This window comes from Chaetura pelagica, unplaced genomic scaffold (assembly GCF_000747805.2).
Source record: "Chaetura pelagica isolate M959 unplaced genomic scaffold, ChaPel_1.0 scaffold111, whole genome shotgun sequence".
NCBI lineage: Eukaryota > Metazoa > Chordata > Aves > Apodiformes > Apodidae > Chaetura > Chaetura pelagica.
This window is the reverse complement of record NW_009952153.1, coordinates 430030-457234: the sequence shown is the minus strand read 5'-3', so window position 1 is coordinate 457234 and position 27205 is coordinate 430030. Positions and strand designations below refer to the sequence as shown.

Sequence of the window (27205 nt, the reverse complement as noted above, 5' to 3'; positions counted from 1 at the left end):
CAATCAGCCAGCTGCCTGCATTGCCCTGACCAAACAGTGCACAAGCTTTAGGATGGACCTCAAGGAGCACCTGCTGCAATAACCCAATGTGGGGGACACAAAGAACTGGCTAAAATACGACTAAAATATGTAGCTGCCTTCCTCCACACAGGAGATGAAAATAAGCACACTTTTGCTTGATGAAATCAGCTCAGACGAAACATATTCACCAGCTACAAAAAAGCGACAACCAGTGGGCCTAATTGAGGCAAACACCATCAGATGTCTTACTCACCCTTAAGCTTGTCCCAAGTCACCAGTACTGTCTTAGGCAGTTTTTACTATTCCAGATGCAGATATAAGTTCTGCAAGGATTTCTGTAGGCCCCCTACCCAAGGCAAGAGATAGCAAAATTGCTAATAGTTATTGTGAAATGTTGTTAAAAGGAAGAGGAGAGTTATCTTGAAATCTATGGCAAATACAAATGTATGCTGGAGGGAATTCTACACAGACAGTTCATACTCTTATGTTCATCAATGATAGCAAATTAAAACTGGTCTTACACACTCAATGCACAGGACTGGAGTATTTAAAAAAACTCAATATGTTAAGCGCAGTATATCTCCAGAGAAATTAGGTATTGACTGTATGCCTCAGTGAGTAGAAAATCTACAAAAATCCATAGAAGGCATTGATCCAAATATTACTTTTTAACACCATGTAACAATTTTTTAAATGTACACTGGGTGCAGATATAATTCTCTTTAATTATCAATCAACAAGCAAAAATGTAATACTGTTTATACAGTATGGTCTTTAAAAAGGAATACAATGAATACACTCAAATACTACACTACAACTAACAGAGCAGTTGTGTCACATGAAATTTGCATTAAAAAGAAGGTTTGAAATTTAAAAACCCTACATGCTGGTTGCAATGAGATCCAGCCACTAAACACAGGAGTGTTGATGATGTGGGCCAGATCCTGTGGCAAAGCCCAACTCGGGCCTGACTTCGTTCAAAGAAAACTCCACACACAGAGCTGGGGGTGTAAGTGCAGTCGTGATGAACACTTGTGAACACAAATCTGGAAGCCCCCAGGCAGCACTGTGGCACAGAAGGGACAACCTATGGGGCTCATACATCAGGCCGAGCACGGGTGAGTCATGCAAAACTAAATACAAAACCAGTGTGAAGAGTTGAGACAGGAGGCAGGGCAGCTGCTCCCGGCTCTTCCCAGCTCAGAGGAAATTTGTTTCAGCTCCAGCACAAAGTCAAAGACACCAGCACCACCAGTGTACACTGCATGCTCAAGAGTATGAATCTATGATTCTGTGAAAGTTACTTGTTTGAAGGCAGAGATTTGCCACAAGCTGCCACAGGAATGGCACATCCAACTCAGCCCATACCAGAGGCTGTCAGAAGAACACATACTAGTTCTACGATACAGAAGTGTCACCACGCAGTGGCCACTGGTAGGAAACTTTCTGGATCTCAGCATACTGCATAACCTCTGCACCTGATGAACTCTATGGAAAGCCTGGGGAATAACAAGGCATGCAGCTGGGTTAATTGCTGGATTCCACTGGGGAAACACCAGCGCTGATTTGCACTTTTGGGAAATCACAGCATCTGATTGGCTTTCTGCATGGAGGTTATCGGCTTTAAGCATTGCCAAGAGGCCCTTTCGACATTTTGTTTTAAGTTTCAGCATGTACCTCAAATTGCTATATAACTTCAGTGGATGCTTACTGAATAAAAGCAGAGCAAGTCAGAATGTTCTCATTTATCTATCTGAATGCAGCAACTGGTCCTATTTAGGGTTTTGAGGTCTGAAATGTATTTATGTTGCTATGTATATTCAGGAAATGCCCTCTGGAAAGGATCTCATTTATATAAAACAACATTTAAAAATTGGGACTATATTCCAAAAACATTGAAATAAATATTTCACCTTGAAAAAACTGGGTAACTCTGGAATGAAGGCTGTCTACACAGCTTTCATTTGCCAACAGTGAAACAGCCTTTAAACACTATTCAAAAGAACATCCCCACCTCACTTGGTTATGTGAGGCTGTGCTGAGTCTCAATTATGAGACAGGAGTACAGGAGATTGTTGAGTAAAGGATGCCTTTGCCCCAGCGTTGGAAACATCTCCACAACTCTAAACCTCACAACAAGAGACAAAAAGAAGGAAACGATCTGCCATATGGATCTGTGCAATCTCCAGCAGAAGTTGTTGCAGATGCATATTTTCCCTGGGATGCTGAGAGACCTGCTGCAAATGGGAAACTCTGGTAATTTGACCTTAATGGATTCAGGCTGTTACAAGGTTAGAGCTGAGGCATTCCATGTGAATAATCTGGATTCCCTGGAACATGCCAGTTATCACACTGCAGGCTTTTCTGGTGGAAGCATCAGAAAAATCTGCAGTTTTCGTTTGCAACTATTAACAAGCAAAATATTTTCAAGTGCATGATGAAAGTAAGCTCCCTCCAGCTGCCTTTTTTACTGTTTTATTTTCTGGAGTCCTCCACTTTTTACCAATTCCATCATGGATTTAGCTATTTGGGGGAGTGATCTAACCCACAGAATGCAAAAGATAACAACATAACTCACACTTGCATCTGCAAACCTTTTGACACCCAAGTCTGTTAAATTTCCCTACTCTTTCAAATAAAAGAAATTCTCCATCCTGTAATCACATACCTACCAACAGACACCTCTCCACGATACAAACTAACTGCTATAACTATCCAACTGCTGTATCTCAGATATTCCAGCTTCCACCTGTTCTTCAAACAGCATCCACGTAAAATACTACTACGCAGCCACATCGCTCACACTACGAGAAAAACAGCCAGAGTCACATCTCCAGAAAATGCACTGTATGCTTTGGAGGGCTAAACGAGTCTGAAACAGATGCCTTCTTCATCACAAAGTATTTTTAGCAGGTGAAACTGTGCAATTGTCTTAGCAGCAAATACTTGACAGTCTTATTTCATTTTTCCTAATGACCAGAGTTAAACGACTGCAGGCTTTAACAGTGCCGGCAAATTATCAAGACCCTCTACATTACATGGTCAATGGTCCTTTTAATAGAAAAAGCAATAATATACAGTTGTTTGTGCCAAATAAAACTCATTAGAAAGTATTAGTTTAAGGTAACAGTTCAGCAGCTATTAACAAGCACAAATTTCTACAGTTACTGCTTGTGACACTGTGATCCTAGCAAATCTGGTAGCAGAAAACCATTCCTTTTATTTTAGAAGATCTTGGGAGTGGGGGTGGGGGGAACAAAGGAAAGAAAAGTTAACAAAAACACTGTTTTGTAGCAAGAGTCGAAGTTTTTCAATAATCACCATTTTTTTCACTAGCATAACATTAGAATTGACTTTTTGTCTTGCTGACATAGCAACTAAGAAAGTTGTGTTGCATTGACCACATTGATTGCGAACAATGCAGCCATCAGTGGGACTTTGCACCATATATTTTCGATATTGACCTCCCATTCCTTTTTCCATGGCTCTATGGGTCTGCTATTGGATTTGGACTGCAGTGTAATAAACAGCTAAGGTTTAATTAATGGTAAATGAATACAAGACATAGGTTATGACTTTAACTAATTAGGGAATTGTTGAATTAAGTCTGCCTTGGAATGCAAGGCAGTACAATCAATATCCAATAAAAGGACTATGTATGTAATTTACCTGCAAATGTGTTTCCAATACCATCAAAGTGAGTTTAAATAAGTAAGATATATGAAAGGCTACTGGAAAAAGATTTCAAAAAGTTAACACTTTATGGCTTCAAAAAAGGTTTTTCTCCTTGCAGAAGGAATGTCATCTTGAAATATCCCCTCATAACACAGCTGGTGACACTGAGACACAGCTCTCCCTAAAGGACAGAGCAGACTCAAAACACTTTTCCTTGACAATGTAACATTAAGAAATACTACCTCTGCCTGTCTACAGAGTACAACACACACAAACCAGTACTCCCAGCATGAACCAACTAAGTTTAATGGCAAGCTCTTCTTAGGGTGTCTTGGTTCATCTTCCAGTACCACACATGCAGCAGCCTTTCAGCTTTAACCATGCTGCCTCCCTTCCCCCTCAGCTCTGGAGAAGCATTCCCAGGTACAAGAGGAGGTCACCACACAAGGGTCTGATCAACCCTGAGCAATCCCCGAGACTAATTCTATTGTATACATCAGCTCACACAGCCTGATTACTCATTCTGTAATCACTCCTTGGAAATAAAAAAAAAAAGAAACCTACCTACTCCCTTGTGGGCATCTACGCTGGTAAACTCTATTGTCCCATTATGGCCCTTCCTAGGATTTTCCTGATACTGTTTGTGGTTCCCATTGGGACAATATCTGTAGGAAAGTCCATAATCTGCAAGATAAACCTGGAAGACATGAACAGACAAGTGAATAATGCTTTTGTCCTTTGAAAGTATAACCTTTATAATTAAGTCTTAAGAAACTGATAGGTTAAGGACAGCCTTAGATCTAAATTTTATTAAACCAAATGGTGCCTCAGGATAAAATATGTACAGCTGGGGGCTATAACAGCTGCCCTCCCCATTTAAATCCTTTCACTACTATACTCTTATCTTATTTCAGAGTCAAGCAGAATTTCATTCCTAAACTCGCTCCTCTCCAGGTGGGCATCTAGATACCATAAACTTCAATATGCCTTTTATGTACCCTCACATTGCTTATGGGACCTCTTCCCCTCCTTACTTCAAGAAGCATAAACACACGCCTCCCTATTCAAATATTCCACCAGCTGAGACTGTGCAATTTCGTAACAGCAGTGCAAGTTAAAAGCCAGAGGAAGCAGGAGGCAGCAAGTTCCTCCCTCACCTCCAAGACTGGATACAGGCCTCCAGCACTGACAGTGGCCATGACGACAGGGCTGCTGGGAATTACTCTAACTGTAGTCTCATCTTTTTGAACATCATTGTCAGCAACATCGTACTGGCAAGAACTATTTAAACATAAAGTGTAAGAGAAAACAAAGCAAAACAAACCAACCACCCACCCCAACCCAGTAAATCACTCCTGAAAAAAGGCACAGAGCCAGACTTCACTCTTAAGTTACTCTGTAGCAAATCCTTGGAGCTAAATCAGTGCAAGAGAAAGAAATCTGGGGTCCCACTGTGTATACTACAGCAAGCTTATGCATTCTGCCACATTTACCTTTCCATCCTGGCACAGGTGTTTTGTTTTTTTTTTCAAGATGCTTCACTATAGCTACCACAGGGTAAAAACCCCACAGACATGAATGACATATCTAGGAGATGCACTTGCATATTCTTGGGACCTACCTGTGAAAATATTGACTTTAAACTAAAGTCTTGCTAACTTTTACAGTATTTGAAGCTGAAAAGTAAACAGCTCAGGAGACCTGAATTCTACTTTCTGTTCTTCTGCTCCCTGTCAAGACAAACCCAAATGTACCATCTGGCTCCTATGCCTCTATTTCTCTATTGGCCTAGTGCACGCAGTACCGCATCCATGTCAATTCTGGCACTCAAATAATTTAGATTAAGGGCACTAGTCCATTCTATGACGTTCAGATTAACATGTTCTACCCTCCAACAGGGGTGGACTTAATACATGCACATGGTCATTTACTGCAGCGCAGCTCACAAGCAGTAACTTGTTGAAAGCAGCTGGAATTGAATCACAATCTGTCCACCCCCCAATATCCCATAGGTTATTTTCTCACTCTGTCATTTCCACGCTCCCACCTGGCCTTTGCCCCTTCCATTGACCAGTTCTCACATTAGGTAATTGCTTTTTTTATAAATATCCAAGCATGGCACTTTCACTTAAAAAATAATAAAAATGTAACAGACTGCTATTATATTGCCAATGGAACTGATCTCTGGGGCAAAAGCTAAGCCATCTGAAGGCACATAGAGATCATTTTTACTAAATCATATTGTATTATAAAGAAAAACTTTTTCTTATTTGAACCTTAGTTTTGTTGCCTCTTTAGCCAAAAAACAGTTTATCCTATACAAGTCTAAAATAAACTTTTCTGGCACTCACTTGTAATTTAATTATGTTACTCCTGGTAGAGGAAAAACAAACAAGAAAAACCCTAAAGAAAACTTAATGCATTATTTTGTAGCACATTCTGTTGAACTACTGATTCCTGTTTGTGCTCCAGGCAGCTTCAAATCCTGGGATGACGGGTCTCTTGGTTTTACGGTTTCTGCTGCAGGATCTGTGCTTATTTGGAGCGTGTAAGCTCAGATGCAGCACTCACTTCCTGCAGGGTGATGGCTTTTAAGATTACTGATGATGTTTTTCACCTGACAGACTATACAAACTGTGATACAAGATTAAAGACCACAGACACATTTAGAAAATCTGGGACAAGGCATAAACGTTGTTGGGTTGACCGATTTGATTTCCTCCTGCATCTGTTCTCCAGAGTATTCCTGATGCTCTAGTACCTGTCCTAATTGAGCCCACAGTCAATGTGAGAACACTAAATTTAAACTACCCTAATACCAAGTTTTGAGTGTGCTGCATCTTTTGTGGACTGGGAAGGAGAGAGTAGGCTAGAAGGTGTATTCTTCTCAGGCTAAGTGGCACATTTTGGATTTCGCTTGACTACAGATTTCTGATATGTACAGTTGACCAGATACAACAAAAGGAAATACAGAGACAATTTAACCTTTAAAAATTCAAGCTATGCCTTATATTAATATGAGATTTTAGCTGTCAGGTGGTCTTTCAAACTATCTTAACAACAGGGTATCTAGAAAGTAGCCACAAGTATTTGCTAGTCAAACTTCAACTATGTAAGAAAATTTACCAGTTATCCTACAAATAAAACACAGGAACTGTCTGCTTTTAATCCATTTTTAAGCAACAAATCTGCTTGTAACACCTTGACTAGTAGTACCAGCAGAGAAGTTTTAAACTCTAGAAGTGAGAAGCAGTTTTAGGTTACCCTGCCTTAACTGATGGTGGCAAGACCTGGAAACCAAGCAGCAATTACTACTTAAAGCCGCCTGCATGCCATTGCAACAACATTTATGATTGCACCACAATTTGCTCCAGAAGCTGGTCATAGCATAAATGTTTGGCTTACTTCTAACTGAGCTATTTATCACTTCCAGAACTTTCACACAAGATGTTTTCCACAAACACACAACCAATGGTAGCTTCTCACGGCAAAACCTCTCGGCCTCCAACAAAAATTAATCCCCTTCAGCTTGTACAAAACCAGCACTGCACTGTTACAACCTTGCCACTACCATTATCAGAATGACTGCATTATTTTAAATTACCATTAATTTCATTTCATCAATTCTCATTATAACCCTTTCATCATTAAAAAGATATATAGTTCTTTATAGCTAGTTGTCATTTTTTGATAATTTAACACAACGTGTCCTTCCAAATTTGCTCAGAGCAGGGTGGGGAGGAGAAGTTAACAAATTTGTAGGTTGTTGGAGTTTTTTTAAGAGTCTGGAGGGGAAAGATTAGTACTAAATAATATTGAGAAAAACTGTCAGTATGTTTCATTATCATAAATATTTTTCATCTGCATGCTTTTTTTAGGAGCAACAAAAGAAAGCAGAACAAAATGAGAACAAAACACATGCAATGTAAGATAAACAAGACACATGAAATGACAAATAGTAACATAGATGACCATGGTGTAACAGTGACATAAGCCTAGAACAGCTGGGTTTAGCTCTGTTGATTTGTATGCTCCTTCCCCCATACTTATTTATTGTAACTCTTGCTTTTGTTCAAGTTTCTCTTTTTCACGCATCCCCGTCTGCACTAGACTCAGTAGTGCTTGGCATGGTCTGTTATGAATAGATTTTGTTATAGATTAGAAGCCAGATTTCTAAAGTCTTTGCATCTAATTCCATGCAAACATGAATGTGCCCTCTTATTCAAGCAAATAGCCACACAGGCAGAGATAATTATTTATGTACTCAAGCAGCCAGCCATAGATTCAGCAGTCCTCTTGTACTTATGTACGACTCCCTCATGCTGCTTTATATCTGAAGTGCTAAATACTTGCTAAACACATAAAATTCTTACAAATGGTATACATTATTACATATAACTGCACTGGCGTGGGAAGTCGTAAGCCTGGTACTTGGGATTCTCACAGTACTCTCTTTATCTTGAAGTAAACACAGAAGGAAATTTATTGCTGAAAGGATAAGAATACACCGATTTTCTTAGTATATTTTCTTTCCAGTGCTTCCATTACTAGGCTTATGTGCCGTAAATTACTAAGTAGATACCTACTAATAAGAGGCAGATTGGTTGCTGATAGCCAGAGTGCTGTCAACTTCAGCTGGACAGTGCACTACAACAAAGCTAAAGATTAAGTCCATCTTGGGACAGGAAGGCTGAAGTATAGTGGCTGGGACAGAAATAGCATCTTTCACAAAAAAAGAAACCAAGGAAAAAGGAGAGAAGGTTAAGGAGAGAGGAGAGGAGAATAAATCTTCTGTGACTTGTCAATGGCAAGTCCATATGCTGGAATCAATTGAACTCCAAGATATTTGGGGCCATTACTACAATAAGAAATTAAATAACTGTAAACAATTCCACCCAAAAGTAGCAGCAAGACTGACAAAAGAAAATTGGGGCCATCTGATTGTGAAAGTACATCTTAGTTCAGGGGTGTAGTCAGCATCCATGAGTTAAAATTCACCTGTTTCTATATGGTATCTCTGCATACTGTATTCTTCCTAAAAGCACAAGAAGGAGAACCAAAAAGGTTTTAATTTTTCTCAATTCACATGCTCTTTAGCAAATCAGTCATACTGGACTAAAGAGCAGGAATCCCAATGATATGCCTCACAAAGAAAAATGATTTTAAATTGGAATTGTTTTCATGTGTGTTCTCCCATATGATCAATGTGTGAGCTCTGTATCTTCTCTTCTGGTCCGCTGAAAACTGGTCTTAAAAGATAACATTTTGAAAAATTTTTGTATTCCTCTTTTTTCCTTTTTGGTTACAGCTATCTAGGATAATCAAGTCTGAGAGTTTTATTCTGTAACTATCATATCTAAGAAATGCTCAAAATCCAAATCAGAACTGAGGTGCAAATACAATTAACATTTACAGCTCAAAATTCAAATAGGCAACCTCTGGTAAAGCCTGCATGCCTGCCCACCTATTCCATAGGGGGAAAAAAAATACTAGAAGGTAATTGTTTTGAAGAGGCATTCTTCCAAACCTTATTTCATTTATTAAAAACTCTGATTTTAAGCTCTTGTCTGGTGACTGTTTGTCCCTTCTAATAGTATCACAATTTAAATGAGTTTAATGGATTTTAAATTATCTTTTAGAGTCTCTATCAATATTGCTTATTCTGCTTTATCGTACAGTTAATACTATGTACCGAATTACCTTCAACTTGCTGCAATACTGAGACAGTGCTTCACTTGTTCTGTAATTTATAGGTCTGATCACTTCATGCTTTCTTTCAGGCCTCTCTGAGATTCATGGGCTGTGTACTTCCCTCAGTCCATCACTCGTGTTCTGTCAGTCATTGTGCTGGGTCCATGTTCAGAAACATATTGACTAGAGAATTGATCTCTTGACCTGTAACTCACTGAATGGCCTCACTCCCTTCTACTGAATAGATCTGCAGCAAGCTGCTCTTTGAGGTCAGTTGATTCTGATCTTCTAACCATTTCTAAACATCATTTGGAGGTCACAGAGTGACAGGACCTTTACTTTATTTGTTTCTCTGCCTTGCCACAGAAGGTAGGGGATAGCAGTATGGATTTCCTATGTTCTTTCAAAAAGGGGACTATAATATTTACTGGCTGTGGTGTAAATTTACCAGGTTAATTTACAGAAGGGAGTGCAGCAGAAAAAGAGTCTAACATAGAAAAAAATATGGTTTTTTGGAACTGCAGGAAGTCAGTGGCGAATTCATCCATGATAGTACACATGAACAGCCACTAAATGAAAAAGGCAAAGTTGAGTACAAAGGTACACATGCTTCTTTGAACAGAAATTTCTATCTCTTCACTAAAACAGAATATGGAAATATGTTTTGAATATACATATCCTATTTTTAAAATATTAGATATGGGTTTATTTTAAAAATAAAACAAAACAGTTCATATTTATTTTCTCTTAAAATCCCAGACCACCAAGTGCAAGGACACACTAGCATAAAATGATTATCAAAAACTCACAACAGAAATGGTTAGCTCAGACAACTTTATTATGCTAACTCCCACTGAAGCTACAGGTCTCCCAGCTTGTATCCCTGAGTGAGTTTGACATTGGCTAGATGCTCTCACTCCCTACTTACGAGATTAGTTTGATCACTTCACCTCCCAGTTCCACTGTTTTCAAAAAACAAGAGCAAGGACATCCAGCTATACCCTATTTTAACAGAGATAGAGGGTGGGGAAAAACATTTCAGAGGCATTTGGAAGCAATTACAGTGTTTGACTTTCTATCTGAAGTGTCTAAGTTAGTACAAGATTGCAAAACTAAAATACAGCATCTCCAGTAACAGGTTGGAGGATAGAGGACAGAATATTCCATATTGTTGTCATATTTAGTCAGTGGTAATGCTCCACAGACCTTCCCAAAATACTGTTCTGGTAAATCCATAATACATTCAGCTCACCAACATGTTATAAAGACAGCTTGATTCATAGAAAAGGCTATCAAAACATCATGAAGTCTTACATGGGAACTGGACACATTTGGAACAGGAAGGATCAACTTCCATGGCAAAATTCTATGCAAATTAATGGCACATGCAAATAGCCAGGACATGACAAATGCAAAATCATGTGTGCAAGTACACATGCACAGTACTGATTACCTGAACCTATGTGAGGATATTGTCTAGTACTGCTCCTAACTCAGGTAAAGAACGTTTACAGACAACAGAGTCAACAATTCCAGGGGAATAATATTCAATTAATAATATTCAATTAAGTGGCACATGAAGATCCACCAATTTGAAACTTCTAGCTGTGGTTTGGAGAGATTATTGCTTCTTCTCACACCCCACAGAGCATACGTGTTTCGAGATACAGTGCAACCTGTATCTAGAAAATATTTTTTTATTTCACCAGAAACAGTCCCATGATGTCATCTGCCTGCTGTGTAAGCTCAGTAGTGTACACATTACCTTAAAATACATGTAGAAGTCATCATCACTGTCTACATGGCTCTAGACTTTGGTGAAACGAGCAGACCTGTGGCCACGTGTAGAATTTCTGAGCCCCGTAACTGGAAAGCTTATCTGAATAATATCTGAACAGCTCTAAGTTTTCTTAAGCATACTGAAATTAAAATTTAATTCATACCTTACAAATGCAAGCAAATATTATAAATTCTCCCCTGTTAGCTCTTCTGAATTAGACTGTGAACTTTATAAAGTGTTTTATAGAATTATTTTGGTAAAAAGAAATTTTACTGAAGAAAAATTCTACACAAAACCTCAGCAGTACGACACAGTGCATGTTGAGCTAGGAGCTACATAAATTGGTAAATCTATTGTTTTCTTTTATTTAATAAATATAACAAGTTCCATTTCCACCTAAAACCTCCGTCTACTAACTCACAACTACCTTATTTTTAATTTGTCAATGAATTTACTACTCATGAAAACAAAATACTAGTAGCAGAATCTTCATGCAGATAACACAAGAAACAAATCAGAGTACCACCTCACAATCTGGATGATTCAAAAGCAGTTGACCAAAGTCAGCTACATGTCTTAAAATATTATGATTACAGTAAATGGACATTTCCAAAATTATTCCAATGTGCAAAACAGCAGCATATCTTGCTGTCATACACAACAGCCAGACAAAAAGAGTCATTGAAGTTATGTTAATGGGATTGGGTAGCAGATCATTTTCCTCTAAATAGTCTCCTAGTTTGGATTCAGCAGGCTGGTAAGCACTATAAACTGAGATTATGTACTGGCTGCTACCACCGTCTAAAAACATGGCTGGTTTACCCAGTCACAACAGTTTTCAAACCATACATTTTAGGAAGCTGAAAAATTGAATTTGAATTAACCATTTAACTTGAGACTTGTAAAAAAGCTGCTCAATGGTTCAACCTCCAATGGCAGTGAGCAGTTTTGCAAGATCTGTTACTTAATCGCTGCAGTAGAAAAATTTAAAGAAAGGGAGAAGTATTGCTTACAGCTAATCACACTCAAGTGAAGTTAGAGATACACTTTTTTTCCTGAATTATTTTTTTCCAATAGAAAAGCACACTGAAATTTTATTAACAAAAAGAAAAGTCATCATAAGAGCATGTAGAGTATGACAGGATCAGAAAATTTGTTTCAAACTATTGCACCAAATCACTTCAAAACTAGTTTTAGGCTGTAGAGTATTAGAGAGCAACAATCTTAATCTTACTCACCCATTATATCCACAAGTTGGACATAAGTTAGTTAGCAGCATGGAAACACAATTCATGGCAATATTAGAACACTAGAACTCCACAAGAGTGAAAATGCATTGGGCCATATCCTTATCCTTGAACTCTACTAAACTGGCATAACCCAGAACAGCAACTAGGTCCTCTAGCTTACTCTCTTGATTAGATTACCAATCAGCAGAGTACAAAGGAAACAAAGCAGAATTTTGTCCTGCTTCTTCCTCAGATCTTAAACTTCACGGAGCCACTCTTGGATTTGTTGTCAGACTTTGTGAACATTCACACATAAACTTCTTTTAAAACACAAATTGTTAATGCAGAATATACATAACTTAAAACTCTATTAAACAGCTACCACTAGAATAGAAGTGTAGGTAAGTAAATATGCTTACCTCATGTGGATTGGTGTAGCCCAGAAGTAGATTTGCTGCTTTAATGTCACCATGAACATACTCATTTTCGTGTATATATTCCAAAGTATCCAGCTGGGAAAGGATGAGAAAACATCATCATCTCTACCCTGCTCCTAACCCTACAACCAAGTATTTCTTCACTTACACAGTGAAATTAAGGGCTACACAGACTGAGCTGACAAATTTGTTTTGAGTTAGAGCCCAAGGACTGCCCACTCTGCCTACAGGGTCTGTTCTCACCAGGCACACAGCTGACAGCAAATCAGAAACTTTGCCATGAGTAGCCCTGTCTAACTAACTACAGCTTACAAAGCACAAAACTAGTACTTTATAAATACTGGAGGAACAGTTAAGAAGACCAAGCTCTTAAAAAAAACATATTCAATCAGCCCTGAAAGTTTACAATATATTTGATCCTGCCAATTATTACCTGACCAGCATTTCATGTCACTCCCCTGCTATCATCATCCTTCTTCAGCAGCTTCCTGAGGTACAACAGCTCTAATTGCCATTAAAAAAAAGTTTGCACATGGCAACTGAGACACCGGACAATCAGACAACCTAATCCTGACTTTTGGAGACTACAAAGAGTGTTAAAATTGTCAATTTTGCAAGTACAAAGGCTTTCACATTGTTGGTGCTAGTGCTGTTGGTTATTACTAAGGTTAAAAGGAAACTTTGGAGGTGTCTCATCTAAACCCCCTGCTTCAAGCAGCATGAATGTAAGCTAGATCAGGTTGTATAAGCGATTGAATAGTCAAGCTTTAAAAGTCCCCAAGGATGGACATTTCACAGCCTCTGCAAAGTATGTTTCAGTGCTAAGACATTCTTTCTGCACAAATGTTGCCTTTATATTCAGAGGTTTTGCAACTTACAGTCATTGCCTCTACTCCATTTACTGGAACCTCCATTTAGTGACACCAGTACTTCACAACACAAACAGTATTACAAGGGAGTACATATAAAATCTACCTTTAGTGTGTGCCAGTCTACATTTGAGAGCAAAACTGGTATTTGTAGACTAGCCTAATCCTGGCCTGTACAATTAGCATTTTCAGCAAACACAATGAAAATTCTGCATTCAGACATGCAATTGTGAACTTTGACAAATATGGATGTCTAATAAAATACTCTTCAGACACTGGAAAAAAAAAATCAATACATGCTAAAGTATATGAGAACAGGCTTACATGTCTCAGTCTAGGCACACATTTTGAAGTGTATGCTCTATATTTTAACCTATTAGAAAAAATTCTGGCTTGAGCCCATCAACTTCTGGTTTGCATGAGTTCTTGATGCTCAACTTAATACTAACTTTATTTTAAAAACAGATGAAAAATAAGAAAATACATAGCATTTACACATTTAATTCTAAACTTAACAGCTATCTAAAGGAACTATATTCAGAAGATAATTTTCTAGTTGAATTCAGCAAGTTCAAGGGATAACAATTTCCTCTGTTTGTCTACATACCATTCGTGCCCCAAGCTGCAGAACAGTATCTTTCTTAAATCTGCTTCCACAATCTTCAAAGATTCTTTGAAGGTCTTCCCCCAGCCTCTCCATGACCATGAATCTATAGCTACCAGGAGAGATACAAAAGGGAGGAATCATTTAAGACTGCAAGTTTGCTTTGTTTTTGTTAAAAATGGATTTTCAGTCAATTTGAGGCTTAATTACAATTAATTTCATTACCTTTTTCCCTTGTACTCAGCCAAGCCTGATCCCCAAAACACTGGAATTCCTAAACATCTTATTTTTTTGAGATTCATCCATTTTCTTACTGTAATAATAATAAAAAGATACCATTATGTTGAAGGTAGCTAGAGAATGTCAGGTTTGGTGTTGGCTTTTTTTGTTGGATTTTGGTTTAGTTATCAAGACTTTGAATAAAACAATGAAACAAATAAGACTTATTTGACAGTTTGTGTAGCAAAGAATTAAAACTACAACTTAACTGTGAAGTCCTCTACATTCTCCAAAACAAGAAGTAGGTTTTATGTTTTAGCAATGTGATAATTTGTTCTCTTAGAAGGCACATAAGCAACTACCAACAGCTGAAAAAATAATCCCCTTAGAAGGTCTACTTTATTCAATACAGAGTGCTTCAAGCTATCAAAAGCACTTATGTCTACCAGCAGCCTAAGCATCTAAAGGCTTCAGGTCAGTTCCCATGAAAAAAAATCACATACATGCTTAAATGTCTGCAGAATCAAGTGCCTTGATTACTACTAAATCCTGTGATGATTACAGACACCCTTAGCTCTGCACATGGAAATAGTTACTAGAAACACGGTCACCAATTAGCCCGTGTAGTACCTCTGCTCTAAGGCTGGCCTCCCTCTGGAGTTCATTCATTATTGTGCACTCTGAATTGTGCACATATTAAATTTGGCACACTTCTGTTCTCCCTTCTGATCAGAAAGGAAAAAAGATGACATCCAAGTAGCAACTTGAAATTATTATAGCACCGACTAGGATTAATTCAGTGTATACAAAAAGAGTTGTCTATCAAGCTCTGAAGCAACAGTTCTTATCAGAAGTTGTTAAGCCCCAACTTCTCCTTAAAACTAACAGAATTGCAATGGATATATTACTTACTATGCTCTTGTTTTGCAGCCCTCTGGTAAAATTTCAGTTCAGTAAATAAGGGGCCATTTTCAAGATATTCCTGTTGAGAAATAAATAAACTCAGTATCCTAAAATGCAAGAGAAAGACAATAGTTTCTAAAGAAAAGTGTACAAGAAATTAAAAAAAAGCAAAATCCCCATTTGTTCCCACCTGCCACCTCCTACACCATCTGAAATGCAATTTTAATAAGTGGCGAAAAACAAAAGTTGTTTAGCAATGCCTTTTCATATACAACACAGACTCTTTCAGGAACTACTTAAGACACTATTTTCAGAAATATTCTAGACCAGGTGTGTTTAAGTCCATAGTCTGATTTTCTTTACTAAAGTGTTGAGGGCAGTAATCAAAGAGAGGAAAGAATCAAGTCAAGGAAATACTGTGTGTCATGGAAATGTCAAACATACCCTAAAGTAGGAAAAGTATATCAAGATATATTAAAAAAATAGGGGAAAAAAACCAAAAGCCACAAGCACACAATACAGATCCAATGCTGAAAATAAGGATAGATAATTAAGAGAGAGAGCTGCAGAAAAGTTCACGATTTAAAAAGGAGATGTACACATTACCACTTTAATTACATGCACTGCATCATCTTCTACAGGAGCATGAGTTTGAGGGGAAGCTGCAAAATGAGAAAGAGATAGGGATCAACAACAAAATATAATAGCAAATAAAGCATAGAGTGACCAAAAAATACAAAGATACTCAACATTTTGTCTGAATTCCTGCTTTTAAAGGTCAAAGTTTTTCAAAGTTCAAAGAAAAACAAACAAAATCAACACACACAAGTTTTAATCAAGAAGTATAAAAGCAATTTTAACCCACATTTTCAGAACTCTCTCCCTCAATGCTAATTAAGGAGTAAGCAGGATGTCCCCATTGCACCTTTGCACCACAATGAGGTATTCCTTTATAACAGGCTATGTTTAAGTTATTACAGTCAACTGAATAACCTCTATATTTGGTTGCTGTCAATCCACTGTCGTGACAAAGACACCACTTAAAAGTTATGACCTACATTACACCTCTAGACAGGATTGTCTGCTTTCCTCCATTACAAATTAATTTGGCCATAGAACCTTGATTTCTATTCTGACACTATTTAGACACTGGCCTAAGTTAGGGATAGCACAGCCACCACCTGCCTGAAGGAGAGATGAGGGATTGTGCCTCTTAGTGCAAGTAGAGATTTCAAAACAATAATTGACCACATGTGCCAATTACAGCCCAGGAGACAGAACCTCTCTGCACAGACAATGCAATCCTATTTTCTTCTGACCCTGAGAGAACTATCAGTTCTCTCTAATACTACTGAAGCTACATGGAGCTACACTGGGATTAAAATTTAATGAGACTAAATCATCTTTTAGAAATAACACTAAAAAAACCTAAAAAGAATACAGTTCCTAGGAAATAAGTGTCCCTTTCAAACTTCTTACAATGATCAAATACCAACAACAGTCCAGGTGTGAAACACTTCAACTATCAGCACACACAAAAAAAGACTACTTTTATCCGCATAATAAAAATCAAGTAAACTTTGATCTAATCAAACCATCCACACTTTTATTTTTTGATGGTCGGGACAAAGATATTTTTACAATGAACAGACTCCTTCAGCTGCCATCTTCCTTCAATTCTATTCAGCATCTGGGATGAATCTAGTAGCACACACACCCCAAACACCTGCAGGGTCCCCACTGCCTTCTGCTTGACACTTCCTTATGTGAATGCTTCTGTGCTAATAACACATTAAGATAAAATGAACATATCCTAAAACAGTAGCTCTGGAAGGTATGAATATGCATAGACTCAGAGAAGTAGCATTCACATTCAGAATACAATTTAAAACTATCATACTAAGAAGGAATTTTTTGTAAACTTTGTTCTTTCCTTATTATTGTACTGAACTGGGAATTAAGACACATGTGTTCAAGTCTTCGTCTTTCTTTGCCACATGTAAATTCTGTTAATAGCTGAAGACATCAGTTTAAATGAACACATCCCATTTGTTTTCATTGTATTCAACAATATCAAAATACCCGAACAGAATTAGATGAGCTCCCTGACATAGAAAAGAACTTGTGTCTAAAAGAATGTATTTTAATACCAACTTACTTAACAGAGGTTTGATGGGTATAGAGAAGTATCAAATTTAAATTTATTTGAAAGAGTCTGATCTAACTTCCCTGCGGACATCTTGACATTTTATACAGAGAGGCCTCATTCATGGTAATCTGGAACAGACAGTAACAGCTGTCAGGGTAATGAAGAAGAGCAATTAACACAAGGTAGCCCAGCAAAAGGGCCTAACCCCCATGGTTCTTACACGGTGCCGCTGAGGACGCTTGTTGAAGTTACACTGAAAAAACATCCTGAAGAAAATAAAACCAAAACTAACTGGCAATCATTACAATGTGAAAAGGGAAAAGAGTCAGACAAAGCTCAAAAAGATACAGGAACAGATGCTCCACAAAATCAGTAACATGACATGCAAATCTACAAAAGGAGAAATGGTGTTATTGATTTTACTGTACATACATGAAACAAGGCATAACAGTTACAGTGAGTAATACTCTCAACTTCTTACACAGATAATGCTTAGATGATAATCGCATACATACCGATAAGCCGAAGTTCCATATGTACCTTTAGTTACATCCTTTTAATTAACCATTCATACACCAGTCAGCAATATTTTAACTGCAGCTTAGAAATCAGACAGACTATTTTTTGTTCATAAATATACGTAAATGGTTTTTAAAAAATTGTCTCATTACTATGTATAGTTACTTAACAGACTGGAAAGGCTCCCAAGGTTTAACAAACAGTCTGATTACATACCTCATAGACCACCACCACATACTCTCCTGCGAGTTTAGCTCATAGTTAATTACTGTATACTTGTAATTAGCCATGTGCTAGCCTCGTTCTGTGTGGTAGCACATGGCTATTTATAATATTACAATCAGTTAAATGCTAGACTGCAGGACAGTAAGCAGAGACCCTGCAGGAGAGCAATGCTGATAGGCAGGAGGTCTCTGATGGCATATAAGTACACACATAGCATACCAGGAGCACTATATGGCAAAATTATGTTTGCAAAGGATGTCTTAAAATAGCATAACAAGTGTGAGAGTTCCCAATTTACAGTTTATGTTGCTTTTATCAACTAGAAATGTACAATCTCCTTATATTGGGGGGGGAGGGGATACTGATGTATGCACACAATCAAAACCATTGTCTGCATAATTGTTAACTGGGAACACTGCACAAGATTAAGCTGTGTAGGGGGCTGTGGCTGTTTCCATCTTGTGCCAAGATAAGTCTCACACAACATTTGTAAAGGGCAAAGGGCACAGCTCTATTTTCCTGTCTTCCCCTTCATCCCACAATCACAGCTAGTATGCCAGTGAAAAACACAGGAATTTAAAACACACTCTGAAATAAAGCAGTGCAGTAAGAGTCACATTCTCTGCCATCATTTCCAATGGTTGTGCCTACACAGCACAGCAAATAACTTACCTCAAATTAATCCACGTCCAGAATTCCCCAGTTTCACCCAGGCACAGCAGTTACGGTCTTATCATCCACTTTAATCGTGAAATTCATCCGTTTTGTTGCTGAGTGCCACAGCCTTAATTAATGTAGCTTTCTAAATGTTAATATGACATGGTAACAAAAGAGTGTTTCTGGATGAATTGCCGTTTCCTACAACCACACAGCACAATTGCATGCAGTCTGACAAAGAAACGTGCCAATTCTATTTGCCAGTTCAAACGTGCTTGTTGTAGTTTTAGCAGTTAATTTGTGGCAGTCACATTTGGAATATGGTGAAATATTTTCAATGGCTCTCACAGAACCAGTTTTGTTGACAAAGTTTACACAGTGGAAAAGAAAACAGCAATGATTTGGCAGTTTGAAATAACATCCCTGCTCCTGTCCTCAGCTGGTGTCTTTGCCACTGCTGGATATTTTGAGGATGTATTTGTTTGGGAAACAAATAAAATAATTCTCAGAAGTTCTTGGGTTGCTAGGATTTTATTTTTGCTTTGTTTCATTGGTTAAATAATCCTGACGAGTGATATTTTTGGCTTCTTTTTTTGCAAAAATAAAAACTCAGAAGTACCACACTTTGCAACACTGGAACGCACACTTCGCAGCTGGAAAAATTCTGACCCCATTTAAGACAAGCTAAGAGCTGTTAAACTCAATGGCTAACAAAAAATAGGGGCAAGTGTTGCTCAGAGCATATAACAACAAAAAGTAATCCAAGTTGCAGGAATATCATTATTAAAACCAAAATATAAACAAATAAATAAGAAGTAGCAGCTGCTATTTAACACACTATTTCAAGTATTTCCTACATATGGAGGGTACTAAGGCAAATATATAAAGAACAAAGCACATCACTTCCCCTCGCTTCCCCCCTCCTTTGCAATATTCAGTATTTCCCCAGAACTGAAACATTCAGTGCTTGAAGGGTGTTTACAGTCCATACTGTTACGCTAAAGATGCATCATCATTTCCTAGACAAACTCCTTTTCTGAGCATTGTTTATGAATACATTTTTTTTTCTCAATTATTAGTCTTCTAGGTAGCTCTATGAATGCAGAGTTTTATTATACAAATTACACATACATAGCCCTCTGTACTGTGCTTATGAAACCATTTTCTACAAGACCACTAAACTGGTTTTGGTTGAAAATTGTGCTCAACTGCTAAACTGTTTTGCAGATAACTGCAAATGCCTCCTAGTCATGAACATTCCATATTAGTAGAAAATTTCACATTTCTTACTTATCTTTATATGAAGCCTTAATCTTGATTCACTAGAGCCAAAGTTTTGTATTCCACAGCAATGGAAGCCACTGTTTGACTTTCAAAGTTAATTACTCTAAGCTAGAATAGGTATGACACATCCTTTAACCCCAGGCAGAAAAGCTATGCATGGTCTGCTCTTACAGCACACTCAGATGGGAGTCCAGGCCTCTAATATTTAAAACTTGATGCACAAACTGTTTTCTGGCAAGATTCTGCTCCAGCCCATCTGCTAGTCTGACACAGTGCCCACTGAGAAGATACTATGCCAGTTTCAGTGGGGTACAGGTGCCAAAGACGGCTGAAGGGAGTGCCCTCCATAAGGCAACAGGTGCCCTATCTTTCAGCCAAAGCTCTTCCTGTTACCGTATAATGCTGCTGAGAAACAACATTCCCCACCTTAAAAAAAATAAATATTCAAACCTGGTCTTATGACTTCCTAGTCTTACTTTCCACACCAAGGTCTCGATCCCTGACCAGAAGTCTCACCCAGCGGACTTACAAAGAGTAAGACAACGGCTCCCCAATCACAAGTCTGTACATATGGAAAAAAAAAACCCAAACCTAACATATTTTGTGGCAGAACACTTAAGTGTTATAGTAATGATCTCTGCAGACTTTGTAGGAGACTTTAGACTACTGTCTAAAAATGAATTATACTTTAAAAGTTAAGGCTTCTAGCCTACAGAGGACCAAAAAAAGAAGGGGGAAGATTCAACAGTAAGCAGTCACTCGTCAAGGCAGGGAGTATTTCCTCTTCAACATAATGAGCAGGCTGATGCCGTACCTTGTGGTCAGCCCTGAGTAACCATCAAGAAGCAAAATCAGGATAATCTATGTTTTAGTTTGCCTACAGACAGGGTGAAAAATTTGGTAATCTGCTTGCTATTTCTATATTTCTACAGTTTAATATTAGCAACTAGATTGAAAGATTCTTTCCTCAAGTCTTGTTTGTCTGCAAATGAATTTATTTTCACACTAAGGTTTACACCTGCAGGTACAATGAGACCTTTGCTGAAATGCATTTTAACATCAGAAAGGTAAGAAAAATCCATTCCTAACCAGACACTTACTTGCTAGTGCCATTAATGACAGGGTTTTGCTATTAATGTTCTTCTTGCCATTAAGTTTATAAAAAATCATGCTGAACATACACCTTTCAGTATCATTTTTACTACATTTTTGATTTGTTTGCTGCACTGTAGTAAGTATTTTCAGTGAAGTTAATTGAAGGAATTGTTGAAATACTTCATTTCTTTATAACCAAGTGCTAAAGCCAGCTAATGCAAACTAAGGAATTAACAGTATGACAATGACAGAATGCACTTCCATCAACGCCTCTCTTCCCTGATACAGGTACACCCCTGCTATACAAATTATCCATGGAAATGACTCTTTCTGAAATAGAAACAAGCTTTCTTTCATACCTCAGCCCAATTCCCAGAACACCAGTCCTCAGAATATCAACATCAGAGTGTACTACGCTCCAAGCTTAAAAGCATAGAAGGCCACAACCACACCTCTTCTGTACCTCCACCAGCAGCAGAGCTCCCTGTGTTGCTAGTATTAAAAGACAGTATGCACCCATTTAATCACTGTTTACTGCTCAAGATATTCATTCTTCACTGCCTCTTGGAAAACAGGAGGCAAAAAAGGAAGAATAGTGTGCTGGCTATACTGGTAACAGATCTACCAGCAGGGCAGAATTATCACCGATTATAGCTTTATCAATATGTACTTTCCTGAGCTTCCCACATTGTAACAATACATGCAAAAAACCAGCAATAAATACCTGCTGCAAAGCCAGCTACGAAAAATGGTTTCAAAACTCCTAGTTTTCACCTATCACACAATTCCATTACAATATACAGATGTAACACAATTAAAATATATTTACAACATAACAAGTTCTAATGTAAAAGACACTAACATGCATGTGTATATACAAATTTCTACAAAAATAAGTATTTTGCAGAACCATTGGTTTCCACAAGAAAGAAGCCTGCAAGCAGATAGTGCTGCATACAGCAGATTTCACTGTGACAGTGGAATCTTAACAAAACATTGTGTGACCTTTCTGCTTTTAAATTTTCAGCCTAAATTGTGCATTAATAGAGTGCTTGCAGCAGGACAAGAGAATGATTTATTATAAAGAGTGGTGTTAATTACTGACTGTGATCAGGAAGATAAATGAGAAAATGTGAGGCTCTCAGTAGCACCCTCCTCAACTCTTGCTTACTTTCCCAGTGTACTGCCACTGTTCTCCACAGGGCTACAAACTAGCTGTGACACCACCAATGTCACAGTCTTCTGCAGTTCTCTCCATTCTGCTCCCCCTTAGCAAAGGGATAGCAGTTCTCTGCCTGAGGTGCCTGACAGCAAATCAGCACCAGAAAGAAAAAGAAAACCAAACTTCTAACATACAGCATTACAGTTAATACCAGCTTATGATCTATACTGCTCTTGCTACAACAAAAGCAGTGTTTGAGAGAACATCTCTAGATGACTTCTGTTGCTTCTGGCAGCAGAAAAAGCTTTCCTCTTCAGAAGCACTCGGAGTAATCAGTATTTGTGAGCCTTCTGCTGCTGGATTTGCTCTGGTTGAGATAAAAATGCAACGGGAATCCAAGGTAAGGAACAAGTCAACAAAGAAATAGATAAGATAGCAAAGACAGGTAAGAGAAAATAATTAGAAAACTGGGGACAACATTTCTGAGGCAGGACAGAATTTGCAGTTAGCTGTAACCTTCATGTACATAATTAGAAGTTTAGAAGCCCTGCACCTGAAGAGATTATTTGCATTCTAGGGCTCAGGGTCAGGAAATGGCTTTCAGCAGCTTTGATTCTAGTGAACAGAACCTCCCACAGAATGCATCCCTTCTAAATATATTTTGCAGAGATACTGTAAAATTTCTTAAGAACATTGTGATAGATTAATGGAGTATGGAGTACCCTTAATGGCAAATTAAGCTATAACAATGCACATCAAAATCTTTACACTGCTACTGTAAAAATACTTATTAAAAGATATAGCTGACAAAGTTAACCTTTGCTTTTATAAAAGGGCTGTGCTGTTCGTAGCTGGCAGGCAGACAAATCTGTCTCCACTCTCCTGTCTTGCCCACCTCTCTACAGCTCTTTCTGGGTTAGCTTCTCACTGAAAGTTCAGTGGTCCTCTCACATCTTGCTGTATACGCAGTAAAAACTAGTCTGAACAGCACAGAGAAAGAAGGTGCCTCTCAGTATTAAGCATCTATATCTTACTTGCAAAGGTGCATTATCTACTTCACTCCTCTTGATTCTCAAACACAGCTGAACTCTTTGTAGGATCAAGTCCTAAAAAAGCTACAGAATTGTAGGATGAGCTACAAGAGGAACTAAGCCTTCAGTTCAGTGCTACATGTAACATTCCCTACCCCTTCTGAAATAAGAGATTAAATGAACATAAATACCATTATAAAAGTGGTACCTGTATTTCTTCAGCCATGCTGTCACTTATAAAAAAACCACAAGAGTAACACCAAGGGCCCCAACCATATTCTCATTCCCAGCTAATCCACTGACTGCTTTCCACCTCAGTTCAGTATGAGTCAAACTGCAAAAACACCGTGATACATGGAATCACCTCAGTGGTCTGTGTGAGCAGGCAGAAAATGAATAAAATCTGCATGGAACTGACTGAATTCCATGTGCTTTACCACTCACAAGGTCCAGTGTGATTTGACTGTAACAGCAAATGACAGAGCTATATTCTGAGTTTTTCAAGCACACTTTAGGAACAGTTGTGGGGTTTTTTTTGTTGTTGTGTTTTTTTTTCTTGCGCATAGCAAACTACACCCACTTCCACCAGAAGAAATGAAACTAGAAACTCTACTAGAGGAACCCATCAGATGCACTCCTAACTCATAACAGCAGAACAAGAATTCAAAGCAGTCCCTTCAGACAGTCTCAAGCCATTCACTTGGAGAAGAAATTCAGCACAGCAGAGCACACCAAACCTAGTTCAAAGTAAAACAGCTTAAATACAGTAGATGTTAGGCCATAGCTACCAGTCCTGTCATTTACTCATTCACTTCTGTTACACCAAACTACTTGCAAACATATATACTTAGTTTCTCCAGGTTTTTCAGTAACCATGTTTACTTCACAGAAAAGCAGCAGCAGTGGTATTTAGGTTGTTACTGAAATCTTTTTGCTTCATTTACACGGGCATTCAGAAAACAAAATGCACCTTCTTCTTTTTCTAAGAGCCAATTTATGACTTCCCTCCAGCCTTGAAAGCTCCTTCACAAAAACCTGAAGTCTAGATGCAACTTATGCCATAGAATATGGTTTGGGTTGGAAAGGACCTTACAGATCTTCTAGTTTCAAGCCCCCTACATGGGCAGAGTCACCTCCTACTAGACCAGGTTGCTCAGAGCCCCATCCAACCTAGCCTTGAACACTTCCAGGGATTACGCACCCATAACCTCCCTGGGCACCCTGTTCCAGTGTTTCACCACCCTCACACTAAACAAGTTCTTCCTAATGTCTAACCTAAACCTACTCTCTTCCAGTTTAAAGCTATTCCCCCTTGTCCTATCACTACATCCCCTCATAAAAAGTTGCTTTCCAGCTTTCCTGTAGGTCCCCTTTAGGTACTGTAAGGCTGCTATAAGGTTTCCCCAGAGCCTTCTCTTCTCCAGGCTGAACCAACCCCCAACTATCTCAGCCTGTCTCCATAGAAGAGGTGCTTCAGATGGTACAAGTAAAATTGTCCACCCTCCTGAAGTTTATAGCCACAGAATAATAGCTAGAACGGTACAACTGGACAACCACTTTAGAGAAGCAACATCTGACCACATATAGGACTGTCACACCATGAAATAAAACACCAATCTTCAGCTGCCATTCAGTTCTTTGTGATTAACCATAATGGACAGGAGAAGGAAAAAAAGAGGGAGAAGAACACTTCAGTGCAATATAAAATGTTCCTGAACAGCTGAAAGCAGACAAGCACCATGAGATAGCCAGACAGATGTAACAAAGATCACAGTAAATCTGTCATCAGGAGACCAGTGGCACCCGAGTGTTACATTTATGACTGCAAATTACAAAAAGAGCAAGCACACTAACCCTTCTGTAGAAAACACAAACATCTTCTCTCTACAGTAGGTGTCTGATGCTACAATTTGACACTGATGGACAACACCTTCACCTCCATGAAACCACAGCAAATCTAGCACGGAAAGGAGTCTCTGCGTGCAGAACATCAGCTACTAAAGACAAAAGAACTGAGAAGGCACCTGACATATGATGTCTGCTCTAATCAACACGTGTTTCATTATAAAAATCTGGAAATCACACTAAGTAGAAAGCTCATGCTGCAGAACAGTGTATCTATTAAGATTATTTTCTGACAAATCACCCAATGTGAAGTTGAAGGAAACATCATTAAGAGATCAGTAAAAAACAAACAAACAAAAAAGAGCCAACCAAGACTGGGAAACTAGCAAAACTGTATTTTCCATGGCAGAAATGCACAAAAAGGAAAAGCTTAAAATATTAAGGTATAGCTGATTCATGGATAAAGGAAAATCAGTTTATGCATATGACTGACTTGCTTATGAAGTTTTAAACATTAATATTCCAAATACAGAGTTAACAAACCTCTAACATAAAAAGATCATGTTTGGCTCCAGGGACGATATACTCAACTGCTTCTAGATAATTCTTCACTGCCGACTTAATACAAGCTCAATTTGGTCCCTGTCAGTCACTGTGGACTAGTTTGCCTGTATACATTTGCAGTGCAAAAAAACCCAAACGAAACAAACTCATAGCATTGCTTGAAAACAGGATTTGCTCTTTTTATAGAGACCAGCAATAGTAACATAAATTATATAATCTTCAGTCATCTGGAATGCTTCACAGACTGCCTTTCAAAACCATGCCTTCCTTACAAAACACAGACTTAGTGAAATGCAGCAGCTTCTTCTGAAGAAAAGACAGAAATATATGTAGACTACAGGAAATAAAGAATGGCATTTCCACGTTTGATGAAGGATTTTAACTCATAGGCAACATCCATCTAATTATTGTTACTGTTATATTTTCTCAGATGAAAATTGATTTAGTCTTGGCCAGTAGACAACATTTCCAATAACAGGAAACCCAGAGCATTCCTGGCATAAGAGCGTTCCATGTCTAAGACTGGCATAAGCCCAAAGTGGCTCACGAAAGCAACACCACTTATTTGAAGAGCACTGTGTGCTCTTCAGTAGTGTTTGACAGCAGCAGTAGCACCTTGCCTACCGTTCACAAGCTCCCCAGAAAAAAGTGCACTACACGAGGAGCCAGCAACCTGGTCTGGCTGGCCCCTGGAGAACGCTGCAACATGAGCAACTCCTCTGAACCAGGACACACAACAGCGTCCTGAGACAGTCAGAAAACCACACTCCAACAGAGATAACCAACAGCACGAAAACACAAGTAATTTTTTTAAAACCCATTCTGTCTCATTCATGTATGGAACATACAAAGAAATGTACAAGTCCCCTTCCGAATTACCACAGGCATTTTACCTAAATAGATCAAGCCAAATCCTCCCTGGCCGATCTGACTGCCCAGCCGCCAGACTTTTCCTTCGGTGTCTTTCAGGATCATGTCTCTCGGGAGAGGAACCGGCAGCTTGCCTCTGCCGCGCTCCTTCGGCGGCATCGCACCTGGAGGGGGAGGAAACGTTAAAGAAGCTGACTCGCATCAAAACAAACATCCTTTGACGTCCCCCGCCCGAGAGGCACCGAGCAGCGGGCGCGGCCTCCCCTGCCTCCGGGCCTTGCAGTTGAGCGGCCGCGGGGCAGCCGGCCCAGGGGCAGCGGCCTCCCTGGCAGCGGCCGCGGGACGGGGACACTCACCCGGCCCACGCTCGGCCTCC

The 27205-nt window shown here is 38.7% G+C and overlaps 1 protein-coding gene across 1 annotated transcript in view; it reads right to left on the bottom strand.

Annotated features, from left to right (window-relative positions):
* The window catches only part of VRK2 (vaccinia related kinase 2), a 42802-nt gene extending 15814 nt beyond the window's left edge, over positions 1-26988 (bottom strand). Inside the window, exons 1-7 of the mRNA XM_010007020.1 lie at positions 26853-26988; positions 16035-16090; positions 15438-15507; positions 14532-14619; positions 14310-14418; positions 12816-12908; positions 4261-4393 (exon numbers count right to left, since the gene is read on the bottom strand). Of these exons, the coding sequence (XP_010005322.1) occupies positions 4261-4393; positions 12816-12908; positions 14310-14418; positions 14532-14619; positions 15438-15507; positions 16035-16090; positions 26853-26988 (685 nt within the window). The remainder of the gene's footprint in view (positions 1-4260; positions 4394-12815; positions 12909-14309; positions 14419-14531; positions 14620-15437; positions 15508-16034; positions 16091-26852) is intronic.
* Between the last annotated feature and the right edge of the window lie 217 nt (positions 26989-27205).